The sequence below is a fragment of the Fringilla coelebs genome, assembly GCF_963513975.1.
Source record: "Fringilla coelebs genome assembly, chromosome: 6".
Taxonomy (NCBI): domain Eukaryota; kingdom Metazoa; phylum Chordata; class Aves; order Passeriformes; family Fringillidae; genus Fringilla; species Fringilla coelebs.
The window spans coordinates 37,755,774-37,770,605 of NC_140034.1; the positions used below are offsets into that span (position 1 = coordinate 37,755,774).

Here is a 14,832-nt window from a genome sequence, read left to right on the forward strand (position 1 = left end):
AGTAACAACAGCTCAGCTTACAAACTTTCATGCATTCATACAGGAAAAAAATAAGGCAGTCCACCAGGCAAGCCATGAAACTACAGTTTCAGCCTGTCTGAACTCAACAGCAGGAAGCACAGATATGAAAATAAGGCAGTATTTACTGTCTTCAGGCTTTCTCAAAGCTCAGAAAACTCTACAGACGCTTCAAGGAGGAAAATGCTCTCTACTACTACTTTTAAAACAAAATAGTAAATAAAAAGCTCCTGTTGTTTATCCTGTCTTTCACGATCTACACCTGTCATTTGAACACCTCAAACACCTTCATGATAACAACAGCCTAGCAATAAGAAAACTTTAAGAACTATTTTAGGCACAGAGAGGAAACTTTAGGTATGAACACCAAATGGAAAGGAAATAAGCAAATAAAGAAAACACCTTTGGAAGCCAAAGAAGAGGCTTTCCCAGGAACTGGCTGAAGAAGGCTTCATGGCCAGATTATCACCAGACACCTGATCTACCCTTTTCATTCAAGTACAGCTCCAAGAAGCTCCCAGAAATCAAATCCCAAGAAGTTATCCCCATGCTAGTTTGAAATTTAAAGACGTTAGTTACAGACTAAATTTTATACCGATTTTGTCCACAGTTTATTCACATTACTCCTTTGGACATGCCAGCCTTCATACAATTAGCTTGTGCTATTCAGATTTGCACTTGCACTTTATTTGGAGTGGAAGAAGTAACACCACCTCTCTTACTTGAGAAAAGCTTTACTATTGCACCCATTAATAGCTGAAGGAAACTGTCTCCAGGAAAAGTCAAAGTTACAAAGCACAGTCTATAAGCTGTGTATAAGAAGATTAAAGCATGGCCTGTTTCAAATTTCCTAAGCTTGAAAAAAATGTGTGGCAAAGGCCTCATAGGACTGGAGAACCTACTCATTTTTGAAGGTTTAATTAGGCAGTATTATAAAATAAAAGTACGGAGAAAAAGACAATATTCAGTACTGTAATTTCTACAAACCCACAAAAAGGCATCCCCAAAACAGAAAGAACACATGCAGTATTCTGTTCATCTGTGCTTCGCTGGAGTGCTCTAACAAAGTGCAGTAAGCAGATACAAAGAAGCATAAAACCCTCTAGGCTGTTACTTGAAACCAATCTCCTCACTAGCTGCATGACTACTGCTCACCTCCTCTGTCTCATAGTTCTTGACAAGATCTTCAGCTATACAGTTCCCTAAAAAATTAGCACATTTGTAAAAAAAGGTATAAACAGGTAATCCTCACTAAACTCCAGAACAGTACTAAGCACTCATTATATAAGTTTTCTAATTCTGGAAGGATATTCTGTCCTTACCCTGTAGGTGTTAAAAGGCAGAACTGAACCCTTCCTGACATTAGAATGAGTGTACTTTTCAAGAGAAACAAACAGGAGCTCCTGTAGCATTGTGGCTTTATGTCTAATCAATGCTAATGTCAGTGAAGTTGTTGCAGAAGTCATCCACTCTTCTCACACAATAGAATGAATTATCTTACTGTAAGCAAAGATGCTTAAAAGGAAAAGCAAGAGCCCAGAATTAACCTACTGCAACTGAGGAACATCATCCACCTAATGCCTTTAATCAGTAACAAGAACACTTTGTGGACACACAAACCTGGCATGGTAGCCCCAGCAGGAACCTGGCTAGCACCAAACTGGTTACATGCAGAAAGCTACCAGTTTGACATGGTGAGCTCTTGAGCAGACATGGTCACACACCAGATAAAGGAGCCATCTGTGTACAGATTAGTACATCTCTTTGCAAAGGTAGCTCTCCTCATTGCAAAGCCCTGCAGCCATTGCTATTTATCAGCTCTCTGAACAAAAGACTATAGTGATTCAGTCAAGAATGCCCCACAGCCCCACCAGAAGACAGTTCAGAGAATTCCTCCTATTTCATTGCTTGCAACTCACTTTCAGTCTGGTAGCTAGGAAATTTGATTCAGACCACAGAGGTGGTTACAGAACTCAGCATCTGGGCAAGAAGCACATTCTCACTGATACACATTAATGTAACATTAAAGATGTAGTGACATCCCTTGGGCACTATTGTATAGATACAGCATGATTTGTACCTGCTGTTACTCAGTAATTCCAAAATGTTTTTCTCTCCCCTATGCCCCACAAACTTTCCTCCCTCTAAAAGAAAGCAGCATGCTGCATTATGCTCTGCAATAGATTTAGGCTTCTTTCCTGTACATGCAACATAGTGCCAATCTTGGAACACTTAGTGCTTTCCAGGAATCACAAAGGACATGCACATTGAAAAGCCTCTGTGGAAACACATGGATATGATTAGGCACATTTGTCCAGGGCAGCAATTTCCATGCCTTTGCCTCAAGGTCTTCACCTTGCAGGAAGTCCAATAATACAAATTCAACTTTTAGACCCCCCCCATTTCAATTTCCAAGGTCGAACAAACTTCAAACCAACCACAAGAATACTTATTAAAACCTGAGTTATTCAGCAGGACTAGTGTAGTCAAGCCCAGGGACGCACAGAACGGAATGACTGGCAGAAGCAGAACTGTTGTAAGCCAGCCGCTCATCCTGCTGTGACAAGCAGCAGTTCAGAATGCATATTTCAGGCACAGGAATAGAAGCAAATGTCCTAATTACCTCTTCTCTAAATCTTTTTCCTCTTGCGGCATGGAGGTCAGAAAGAACATAGTATCAATTGGAAATGATACACAGATTAGAAAGAGTATCAAACACAGTGGGTGCAACAGTAGCACTGCTGACCTGCAAGGTCTGTGCAAATTTGTGAAGAGGTATTGTCACATTCCACATATAATAGAAAGGTAGACCTTACTTATTATACAAGTTAAAATTCTGACAGCTTTCAGAGATAAACACAGAATGGAAGGCTTTATCATCCACATGCTCTCCACACCCAAGTCTACTTTTTCTAGACAAGCTGGTCTCCACATAACTTAGAATAAATAAACTGTGAGCCAGCAGATCTGAACACACACCATGACAGACTGAGTAGCTCCCCAATAAGAAACCTAATATATCTATGTTGTCCACAATTTTGTCTGTCTTGATGCCTTAAATGTGTATTAGATATACAAGGAGCAGGTTTTTTTTTAAAAATTATTGATTTGGAAAAGAGTTCCAAGCATATTTATTTAAAAAATGTCTCAGGAAGAAAATTAAACTGCCTATTCTTCACACTTACTGGAAGAACTCTGCTACACTAACAAATGCTTTATAGTTGATCACTGGCCTACCCTGTTAGTCTGCAAGTTGCCATAATGGATAATCTGCACTGTTACTTTGGAATAAAAAATACAAAATCCCACACCAAACATCTTCCTGTCAAATATTTAAGAATAGGTGGAATAAATGACATCACTATAATTTGCAGAAAGTGTGCAAAAATATTTGTAAGCTTTCCAGAAATTGCTTTTACTCACATACCTGTATAACATTTGTCAGTGCCTGTTTTAATAGTTTTTAAAAAAAATTTCTTTTCTCGATGCACAGGCTTTCAACCAGCTCTAGACTATAGTATCAAGAACAAATACTAAAAACACAACCAGCACATAAGCACTGTTATACAAAAAATTGAGAAACCTTAAAACAAAGTAATGCTGAACTCTTTCTTGCCTCTTTCTTCAAAGATGTTGATCAAAACACACCCTGTTGCATATCCAAATGGCCAGACAGCTAATTCACAGCACAGTTCTTGGAGAATAAAAGTAGCTAAGGAGAACAGTTTTACTACCTGTGAAATAGTACTATTTGCCTTGACCCTTCTCTCAAGAAGGAAGCTCCACTCAAAAGGTGAAAATTTCACTCCCTGAATTCAGAGTCCAGCTTTAGCAGCTTCACTGCTACTTCAACAGCAAGCACAACACAGGCAGCTCACCATACCATTTGAATGTGGGAATAAACTGGCAGTCATCTTTTCTATATACAGACTATTTTGTATACAATTAGAATCCAAAACATATTTTTAAAAAACAATTTCTAGCCTTAATGAGTCTCCATTAGTCTCCATCACTGATAGCCAGTCCCATCTTATGAAATCAGCAGGCTAAATATACTGTATGACAAACACACTTTCACTGCTTAGGTATGATCAGGCAAATAACCCATAGCAATGTCATTGATAACACGATAAAGTCACCTCATCATCACTGTCTGATGTCTCAGAGTCCGAAGATGCTGTAGGTTTGCTCACAGGTGGTTCCTTTTCCTCAGAGTCACTGCGTTTCCGTTTGGCCAATGACAGGAGCTCCTGGTGTAAAAACACACACGTTTATTTCAAAGTGTTGTAATTAGTTTTAACAATCCAGGTCAGCGCACATGCAGGTTTCTCTGCAATATCTGAGTACATCTCAGTAGCACGATTATTGCCACCTACTAAGGAACAACTCTACTTATGTTTCATAAATATACATGTGCACACACAATTTTAATATTGGATGCTACAAAAGCATTTTAAAGATAACAAGCTATAAAAGGTAACTATTAGTACCATTACTTTCTTGGCGTAAACAATATAATACAAATTACTTTCAGAGTCATGTCCAGATCTGTCTTATTTGGACTGGGTAATAATTCAAAACCACCCTAACTACACCATGAAGCATCAGCCCTAAAAAGCCAAATACCAGTAGACAGCAGCTTCTCCTAAACAACAGAGATGTTTGCAATTATACACTTTAACGGGTAAATGCTTTAGGCATCACTTTTTCATCATGTTTGGTAATATTTAGTCAGTGTGTTCAATTCCTTTCACTGCTGGTACATGCCCCAGAATGCACTTAAAGCTTTGGACAGACACAGAGCAGGTCTCAAGCTCAAAGTCTGTTAAACTTAGTAGAGCTGTTCTGCTCAAAAGAAAGCACTTTCACAGACAACACACACCCACACAAAGAACTACATGGCTCTCAAATACTCTCATCATCTACTGTTCATCACTTGTTCAGGTGACACAAGCAGTAGTACAAAACAAACATTTTTGAGGCTGTGTTACTGCCTTTGCAGCCTGGGACACAGAACCTATTCTCAGAAACATTACTCTGGGGCTGATGAGTCTTAGCTGTGTCTAGAAATACAGCCACACCAACTTCTGCAGTCTTGGGAAGTTGATGCTGGACTGGCTTCCATTAGTTTCACAACTGGATTATCTCAACAAATTGATTACAATTTACTACCTCAAATGAGAACACAAACACTGCAGAAACTGATGGTCTGCCTACTTACCAACAAAGAAACTTTTCATTAGTTCATTAGCAATGGCATTTTACCAGCCGTTCTCTAAAGAAGCCCTGCAACATCAACATAGCACGTTTGTACAATTAACAGACCTCTGGAACCTCCTGAAGAAGCTTCAGCAGGGCTTCTCCTTGGGAAGCTCTTGAAGAGGAGCACCCCTTTAAAGCCATATTCCTTTTTCTTTTCTTTCTCTCTACACTAGTTCTGTTTTTTCCAAGATACTATATTTAAAAGGCTGCTAGCCCTTTGATTCAACAAGCCTAGATTGCCATGGGAATCCGTCAAACATTTAATCTACTCAGTAATCAACATTTAAGTCAGTATTCTCTCATCTCAAAAACACGGCCTCCCTGCTACCTGATCTTCATCGCTGCACACACACCTCCCTGCTGTCACAGTTGCTACAAGCAGCTCAGTGGAGGGGGAAGCACCTACTACTCAGGTACAGCTGCAGATGTCTGCTGCCGGTGAGGGATGGAACAGATGCAGAACCACGTGGTTACTCCTACCACCATCACTCCGATTGTCCGACTGATGCTAGAGCTAGTCCAACTCCCATTTTCAAGTTCTAAAACTGTCAAACTGATACACTGGCAGCAAGATGCTGGCAGTGCTAAGGACTAAAGGTATACAAGATCAACCACATCAGCTCCAGTGTATTTGTTTTAACAGAGTATTTGATTGATTTTTCTGAAGCCCCAGACTGCAAAATTATTTTTGTGTTTTGGGGAAGGCTTTTTATTGCAACATAGCAACAGCTTCTATATTAAAAACTCTGAAGGTCCAACACATAAATTTCACCAGACATGCCAGCTTCAGCATCTTCGACCCACCAAACTTCTCCCCGGAGCAAGCACTGCCATCCAAACTGCAACACACTTCACCTATAATGTCTTTATTTACCATTGGAATCACACCATCAATACCTGCTACACCAAAAGGTGAATCTTTGAAAGCAGCCCACTGCACAGGGGGAGACATCTCTTTTGCAACCCTGACACACTTGAACTCACACCAGACATCGCACTTACAACCCTGGGAGATGCTCTGATGACAAATACATAAATACTAGCCCTTCTCACATCTACAGGCTGGTTTCCCATCAACAGAGCTCCCCAGTGAGGTCACCAAGATTGAGAGGGTCGCATTAAACACGCATTAACACTCCGGGAGCCTGCCTGCCCCGAGGAGAGGCAGGGACCTGACACGCTGTTCTCCCGGCGTACCAAAGCAGCATGGAAAAGTTGCCCAGCCCTTTGGGCCTCTTTCCCCACTACTCGAGGTGAGGAGACCGCTGGAAGCCGGGCCTCGCTACCCCCTCCTCAGGGCCAGACCGCCCGGAGCATCGCCCCGAAGCATCCACCGCCCCTCCGTCCCGCCGGCGCCGAGCACCGGGCCCGCTGCAAAGAGCCCCCGCCAACGCGGGCCTCCTGCCAGGGGCGGGCCGGGGACCCGCCGGAGGGACGCGGGCTCTCCCCACGGCGGCCGCGGGGCCCCATCGGGCTGAGGAGGGCGAGAGCGCCGCGGGACCACGGGGCGGGAGCGAGGGAGGGATGGCGGCGCCGAGCCTCGCGCGGGCCGGCGATCCCAGGCCCCGCGTTCGGGCCGGGCCTGCCCGCGCACCTGGTCCAGGTTCTCCTCGCTGCCGCTATCCTCGGTGTCGGAGTCGATAAGGACACGGCCTTTCCGCTTCTTCACCATGGCGGAGCCGGCGGTGCCCCCTCCCCGCCCCGGCGGCGGCGGCGCTCGCACGGCCCGGCCCGGCCTGACCCGCGCCGCCCGCCCGCCCGCCCGACACAAAGGGCACCGCGCATGCGCGGCCCGTGGGGCGGGGCGAGGGCGGGGCCGCCGCTGCCGCTGTCCCCTCACGGAGCCGCGCGCGGTCCCCGCGGCCGCGCCTCCGGCGCCCGGCGATCCGCGGAGGTCACGGGTCGCGCCTCGGTCGCCGCTGTGGGCGGGACGTCGGTGGGCGCCGTCGCTGGCGGCGGAACCGGAGCGGCGCGGTGCTCGTTCCTTGGCGGAACCGGAGTGGCGCGGCGGACCCGGCGGCGGGAAGGTGAGGCGGTGTGGGTGCCGTGGTCTGTCAGTCGGCCGCTCTGCGGGGACGGGGTTCGGCCGCCGTCCCCCGTTCTGGCCTCGCCTCTACCCGCCGGGCTCGGTCGTGCGGGCGGGATCCGGGCCCGGTGCCCAGGCCGCGGCGGAAGCCGAGGCGTCGCAGGGCCGGGCCGCTCACCGGGCCGGCGCTACAGCGGCGGGCTGCCAAAGCCTTGCCGAGGGACAAAAACCGGGCTAAAGTAGAATGTATTCAGATTCTCCGCTCTCTTCTGGTAGTCGGGTGAAGCAATGAGGAGGAAGGGTTTCTTGATCGCGAACTTGCTCCGATCGTGCGAAGTGCACGACAGAGCATAATGTGGGTTTCTTCAGTGTAGCTTTAGACATAACTTAATTAGTGTGTGAGAATAACAGTAGTTAATTTTACAGTGAGTGAAGGAAGGTGAGTGACATATAGAGGATATGAGTGGGGTACCTGACTCCAGTCTTAAAAGCTCACACAAGTTGAATGCATGTGACATCATTTTTGGTTTTGTTCTGTGGCATGAAAAAAAACCCTCGTTTAATTTTACAAGAGAAAATCGCCTCTGTACAGAGCATTGGGGAGAGTTTTCCTGAAGCCTTATTAAAAAAAAAAAAAAACATATTGAATTGTAGTCTTTCATGTTAAACTTTTCACTCTTTGCAAATGTCTCTGTAATCCTAACACAGGTATGTTGAGGATGACTTGGAAGAAGATTGTGGGACTTAGTATTTTAAAAGTCTTGTCATCTGTGTCAGATGAGATTGTCATTTTTGTCTATGTGGCAGCAGCATCTGCCTGTTGTGGATTTGTGATTTTCATGCACAAATAAAACTTTTTAGTTATATAGGTGTCATCTTTCAGAAACCCTCATGGGTTGTTTTGTTTTTGCTGGTGTTATCCATAACACCTAAACTTATTGTTGGAAGGGATGAAGAGAAATTGCTTTTCTTTTCTCTTTTCAGTTTTGTTTGAAGTAGTTTACTTGGGTTTTCTTATTTGCATGGGGATTTTACACTATGGGGAGAGGGGAAAGCATAGGGTGGAAGTTAATAAGTAAACTCAAGTTTTGAGGAAGTGTCATTCCTGATTTTTTTTTTCATTCTGTTTTCCAATTACTTGGATTTCCAGCCAGTATTGATTATGAAAGGTAAATAATTTCACAAGCATCCCATATCTAATCTTATATAACCTTTTATCTTTTTCATTAAAGGTGAAGATCAACTACAGTAACTACAGTAAGATAGCTCTGAATACTAGTTCTGTTGTTAAATTAATGTTCAATCCATTAATTGCCTTACTGGACGTGGATTCTTCAAGTTACCAGTATGGCTCTGGCTGTGATGCTGCTGAATGGTGCTTCCTTCCACGGTGGATGCTGCAGGCACAAAGTTTTGCTCTCCTCGCTTGGGCCTCTCCTCAGCAATTCCAAATTGTACAGCAGCTACAGGAGGCCAGGGGCAGAGCCTGAGAAAAAACTGTCTTGGCGGAACGCTGATTTCAGCTTTAAGAAGAGCTTTGATCACCTGAAGACTCAGCTAAGCTTGCTGAAGAAGGAAACCCAAGATTACTTAAAAGGACCTGGAGGCCATCCATTAAGTCAGCACTTGTTGGAACAAACAAGGGTGTTGTGGCAGTTTAGGAGCCAAGAAGATTTAAATAAATGGGTTGTTTCCTCTGATGTGGAGATTGGAGGGAAAAGTAAAGTTTACATCAAATTGGGTAGGAATAACCAGGCTGCTCTGCTGTATGGAACCCTCAATACAGAAGTGCCTCGTGATGGGGAGACCAAATACAGTGGATATTGCACTATGAGATCCAGACCACTAGTGGTAAGTACAGCTCTGTGTTTGCGCAGCTTCTGATACTGGATCTGAGCGTGTTTGTGGAATCCCGATGACAGCAAGTGGCCTGCTCTTTACTGCTGATCACTTTCAGGAGTACTGCATTTTCTCTCAGGCGTGTAATTGCTGCTGTGCCCGTTTTGACCTGGAAGGAACTTAAATTTTTTCTTGCATTTCATTTTCCTTTCTTAGAAAAGGAATAATACACATTCGATCATTTACTTATGTACAATAGACAGACCTGTTTGCAACATCCTTACAAATGAAGGATATGGAATGAAACTTTATGTCCAAAATTGATATGATTAAAATAGGCATCTTTCTAAATTTGAAGTTGATTGAATGTGTCATAAGTAAGAGTTTTCTGGGCTTTAACTTAGTCTATTCATCAGACTCGGTTAGGGTGAATGAATCATTTTCTCACAGGAACAGAAAACAGTGCTTTGAAGTGTACTTTTTAAAGGTCTGCCTCCTACTGTACATCAGAAAAAAAGCAAGACACAAATCTTTGATAGCTCAGAATTGAGCAAAATAGAACCAGAAAGGGGTGTGCTTATTATAGATACTGCTTGTTTCATCCCTTATTTCTAAGCACCTTTAAAAGCAAAGGAACATTTTCATGTGCTGGATAAAATCCTTAAATATTTAATGTGTTCTGTTGTTTGTGTCTTGGCACAAGTGCTTAGGTAAAATAATTTCTGGGCCAGAATCTTGAGGAGCAGAGAATATGAGTAAGCAAAATCAGTGGGTAAATGAGAGACATAAGAACACTGATTAAAATGGTGACATTAGATGAGATGACTGGAACAAGTGGAGTCTTGTCTGAGTTAAACTCTCAGGACTGCTGCTGACTTGTGCAAATGTGACTCAAACTTTCACCTCCTAATCCTGAAGTAGTGGAGTGTATCAGTCCATCCTTATTTAAGTAGAAAGGCTCAAAACTGTTTAAGCCATAAAATGAAGTAGCTACAGGCCTTATATTTATATATTCATAATTACTTATTCTGTTACCTACAGGATGAGTTGGTAGAACAATAGCTGATGGTTAATCATAGTAGTGCTGTAAAATAAAGGGGAAGCATCTGAATTTTTGGTGCTAATTTTGACTTCTTGGCAAGTTTGGCCAAGAATAACCCCCCTCATTGCTCCAAATGACTACACTGTAGCTCCCTGAGACTCTTGGACATGTCATCATGCAAATGACAACATCAGGATTTTTCAGATCTTGAAAAAAATGCAATAAAGAATTAGACATGCTTGCAATCTTATTATTTTACACAGTTAGTAAAAAAAAAAGTTGGAAAACATTCAATGCTCCCAGTGTTCACTAATCTTCCGTTGGGAAGTTATCAAATGGGATAAATTATTTCACTTCTTCAATTTCCTGCTGTCACTTCTGAATGACCTAGAACTGACCACAGAATATTAAACTTAGTGAACTACATAAGAGCTGATCTATCACTACAGCATTTATGTAATTGCCTCGTAGGGAATTCTGTCCTTGGAAGGAGATCTGATTTCTGATAGTTACAAGATTGTGGCTTATAATGAAAGTGTGAGTCCTCAGGCGGCAATATTGCAATTTGTGGTCTCTAATGTAGTGCTGAAGGAAATTCAGTGTGCTCAGCAGCCAGGCTGATGATAGAGTAGCTGTGTTCACTCTGTTACAGTAAATACTATCTGATATAATAACAAGGGCAGTGATCAAAGCAACAATGCTCTGTTCCTCATAATGAAAGTGTCCCTCTATTAAGGAGAAATAATTCTATTTATCAATAATTTGTAGGGATCTTTTAACAGGAAGAAGTTTTATGACTGGTCAAACTTCAATAGTCTGTATTTACGTGTCCGTGGTGATGGCAGACCTTGGATGGTAAACATTTATACAGACCCCTACTTCTCTCATCAAAAGGATGACCTCTACAGCTACTTCATGTTTACCCGAGGAGGCCCATACTGGGAGGAAATAACGGTGAGCTAATGAATCTTTCAAACTAAGGAGGCTGTCTTGAGGTCCTGGCCAAAACACAGGAAGGAGAATTCTTTCCAGTTTATATTGCTGTCCACTCGATGTTTTCTTTATACAATAGACATGTGCCTTTGGCTTGGGAGTTCCCAAAACTGGACTAGGGGAGGGCACACCGTGTCAATTGTGTTAAAGAATTGATCCACCATATGTTTCTCTGAATGCCTACTGTTGGCTCTTACTGGAGTAATAGGATAGATACAGCAATTGAAATTTAGCAGGTGTTGCCTGGAATATTCTCTGTGGTAACCATTTTATCTGTAATCCAAATGGATGTGGACTGTTGTAGGATTTGATCCCGGCAACAGGATTTGCTTAACTTGCAGTCAGTCTCTCTGGAGTCAGTCAGACTCAAGAGTTGGGGTTTGTCATTTGTGACCCTTGACTCTGTGCTGTGACACAGAGTAATATTTTTAAGTGTGAGTTGTGGTTCTTTTCTGGTGCAACTTGACAACCTTTTGTAATTCTCTGATGACAACTGTAGGGAGGTTTGCACATCCATGTGAATTGGTGTTGAGTGCTCCACAATACCATTATCCGGTCATGTGGGAACAGCCTGCTGTTCCACAGACAAGGAGCCAGGAGGATGAAAGTTGGAGTGTCATTGCTGGCTTGGATGTTTTCCTCTCACCCTCACCAGCCAGCCCTGCTTTCTTGCTCCCACTACTTTCAAAGAAATTTTTTCATTACCCTGAAGTGCTTTGCTGGAGATACTGATGTCTGAGTACGAAGTTTGTGCTGTGAAATCCGCAGTTTGGGTGCAGATGAGCTGTCAGTATGTACCCATGGTAGACTTTGCAGTAATTTCTGGCTTATATTTCCATGTTACTGGAAGGAGATATTCTCACTGTGAGATTCTCTCAGCCACCTCTCAGTACTGCAGCCGTTCATTGTGTCCTGACAGGGTAGCGCTCCTGTGTGATGCCTGCGGCCACCACAGGACAGGGTGGGCCTGGAGCTGGCTGCGAGTGGACAGTTGAAAGGGTTCATGTGGCCCATTTCTTTGTGCCACTTTTATGTACCCAACTAATGCTAGTACCAGATACAGCAGAGTGTTACTTTGCTAACAGGTTATTTTCTTTTCCCTAAGTTTCTATTTTATACAGTGGTGACACTAAAGTCTGATTTTGTGTTGTTTTGTTTTTGTCAGATTCCATTCTCCAAATTCTTTCTCTCCAGTCGGGGAAGAGTCCAGGATAACCAGCATCCTCTCTGGTTAGACAAGGCAAGTTTTCTGTAGGCTTTATTTGAAATTTCATTTGGAAAGGCAGCATAAGGAACACACAACTGCTCTGTAAGAAATTAAGAATTTCCTTCAAGATGGCCTGATATAGATAACTTAAAAATTCTCTAATGTTTGTGAATTTACAATTGAAGGGCCTCCTCGTATTATAAGGTACTTATTCTCATGTGTTTTTAAATGAAAACATAAGTTGTATATGGGCTATTTAAAAATATTTACTAGGAGTTAAAGGGGCAATCAGTACTTGATCTAAGTATCCTCTGAAGTTTTGTTGATGACTATTTTATGTGTGACATTTGACAGTAAAAATTATGCACTTGCAGTGTAATTTTACAAATATATTTTAAAGAAACCAAATAATCAGGGAAGCAGTGTGAAGGTAGTTTAAGAAATCTTAATAAAATGTCTTGGTCACACACAGAATATTTGGAGTTGGAAGGGACCCGCAGAGACCATCAAGTCCAACTCTTAAATGAATGGCCCTCATGGTACTAATGTATGTTTTCCTGGGAACCTGGAAAGACAGAAAATAATTGTTAAATATGAATAAAAAAGCCAGGAAACAGTCAGTGTATCTAGGGCTTGCGAAGAAATAGATTCTTTAGAGCAGAGTTTAGGTGACTCCTGTAGATTAACTGTAAGAATGTGATTTGGAAAAAAGGAGCTTTAAAAACTCTCTGGACTCCAAAAGCCAAGGGGCTGCTTGTAGAGCTTGCTGCCGGGGAAGGAATAGCATTGAAAGCATTAGAATGATCCAGAGGAGTGTCAGTGCATTTACCTAGCTTTGTTGTTATTTATTTAGCATGTATTTGCAATATAGATTTAGATTCAGTCCACATTTATTCATCTGACACATCCTAGACATTATTTTCCCAAACTTACAGCAGTCCTTGAAATCATGGGCACTGTCCAGACCTGCATGTCAGCAGGCTTTGGGGCAGCTGAGTTTATGAGGAGGCATGCACTGGTGACTGGACTGAGCTGTTAATGATGGAGGTGTTTTGTAACTTGAGAGAGCTGGGGGAGCATTCGGGCAAGCCACAGGCTAATAGAAAACACACATGAGCCACACAAATTTGTTCTTATATTTAAGAACATTATTCTAATTGGAAAACAGTGGCTAAGAACCTTGTCTTACTGTTAAACTCAGTAATTAAGTTTCATGCCAGCTTAAAATTAAGTTCTAAAATGTCTGGTTTGCTGTTTTCACAGAGTAGATAGTGTATCACTACCTAGAATGATCCCTTCCATCCTTAATTACATCTTTGTTGCTCCTATTAATGAAAGAATTGTGATTTGTGATTTTATGAAAATATGTTTAGAAACCCAATTATGATGAAAGTGGCTGTATACAAAGCATGAAGGATAAAAGTAACTGTTGCTTTAGACTCGGGCCATTTTAAATCAAGGATTTATTTACACAGTGGTTGAAAGGCACATGTGGAGTAATTTCCCACTGGGGTCTGTATTGAAAATGGGATAGTGAAGTGTTCAAGCCTTAAAAAATGCTGCTGCATTTTGAACAAATACCAGTTTAAAGAAGATGGCTGTGATCAGCGTGTAAAATAGGGAACTGGGAGATACAACTGAGTTTGATTGTAATATTATAAATACTGTTCTACCCTGTGTGTCTTTTAACTAGGTTAGAACCCTTGGATTCACCATTGGAGATAAAGTAGATGGTCCATTCCAGCTGGAGATCGATTTTATTGGTCTGCTAAACGACAGAGCTCATAAAGAAAAGTTTGCCTATGAAGCATATGACAAGAACACTCCAGTTTAAGTTGGGTGGCTGTCCTTTGGAACATTCTTCAGATATTTGGTTTATTTTTATAAAATACTTATTAACATGTGGCTTTTAACAACTTGAAGGGCCTATGTAAACATGAAATAGATGAGTGCATGAAGTGTGGCACCACTGGCATCTTTAACTACAGAATCATGGAGAGACTGTACATGGATGGACTGCAGTGTAGCGAGAGCAGTTGTGATGTTCTCACAAAGTAACTCTTCTTGGTGAAATAAAAGTATTTCACAAGTTTGTTCTTTTTTTATTCAACATTTTCATTTTCTACATCATGTGGTTTGTTGACTGTTGTAAAGCACTTGCATTTGCTAGTTTTAAACTGAAAAAGGTATGAGAATAAATACTCTGAGGACTGGTGCTTGAGTGTGACTCAGCTTCTGAAATTTACAAAGAGCAGCACCAGAAGTGGAAAAGGCAGAACTATTTCAACCTTTAGCTTTGGCTCCTCTACATAGCTAAAAAAAGAAAAAGCTGCCACTGCCAAGATGGAAACAAGAGCTGTGCAGCAGGCTTGACTTTTCCTTCAGAGCTGTTGAAGATAATCCTACAATGATACAGAACCAAGAAGTTGGAAAGAAGCAATGCTC

At 42.3% G+C, this 14,832-nt stretch overlaps 2 protein-coding genes across 2 annotated transcripts in view; one reads left to right on the forward strand and one right to left on the reverse strand.

Moving 5' to 3' along the window:
* Positions 1 to 7,065, reverse strand: part of RTF1 (RTF1 homolog, Paf1/RNA polymerase II complex component) — a gene marked incomplete at its 5' end in the record, with an annotated part of 28,490 nt that extends 21,425 nt beyond the window's left edge. Inside the window, 3 exon segments of the mRNA XM_084207605.1 lie at positions 4,158 to 4,268; positions 6,875 to 7,042; positions 7,045 to 7,065. Coding sequence (XP_084063731.1) covers positions 4,158 to 4,268; positions 6,875 to 7,042; positions 7,045 to 7,065 — 300 coding nt within the window.
* A 30-nt stretch (positions 7,066 to 7,095) lies between these two features.
* Positions 7,096 to 14,479, forward strand: NDUFAF1 (NADH:ubiquinone oxidoreductase complex assembly factor 1). The gene is made up of 5 exons (XM_084208077.1): positions 7,096 to 7,307; positions 8,539 to 9,157; positions 10,956 to 11,141; positions 12,346 to 12,420; positions 14,081 to 14,479. The coding sequence occupies exons 2-5, from the start codon at positions 8,654 to 8,656 to the stop codon at positions 14,219 to 14,221; spliced, it is 906 nt and encodes a 301-aa protein (XP_084064203.1). The 5' UTR covers positions 7,096 to 7,307; positions 8,539 to 8,653; the 3' UTR covers positions 14,222 to 14,479.
* Positions 14,480 to 14,832: the final 353 nt, after the last annotated feature.

What these genes read in the sequence shown, in the direction of transcription:
- NDUFAF1 (XM_084208077.1), top strand. Translation starts at nt 8,654, where the DNA reads ATGGCTCTGGCTGTGATGCTGCTGAATGGTGCTTCCTTCCACGGTGGA. An exon ending in CATACTGGGAGGAAATAACG is followed by an intron (nt 11,142 to 12,345) that starts GTGAGCTAATGA and finishes TGTTTTTGTCAG; the next exon opens with ATTCCATTCTCCAAATTCTT. An exon ending in ATCCTCTCTGGTTAGACAAG is followed by an intron (nt 12,421 to 14,080) that starts GCAAGTTTTCTG and finishes TCTTTTAACTAG; the next exon opens with GTTAGAACCCTTGGATTCAC.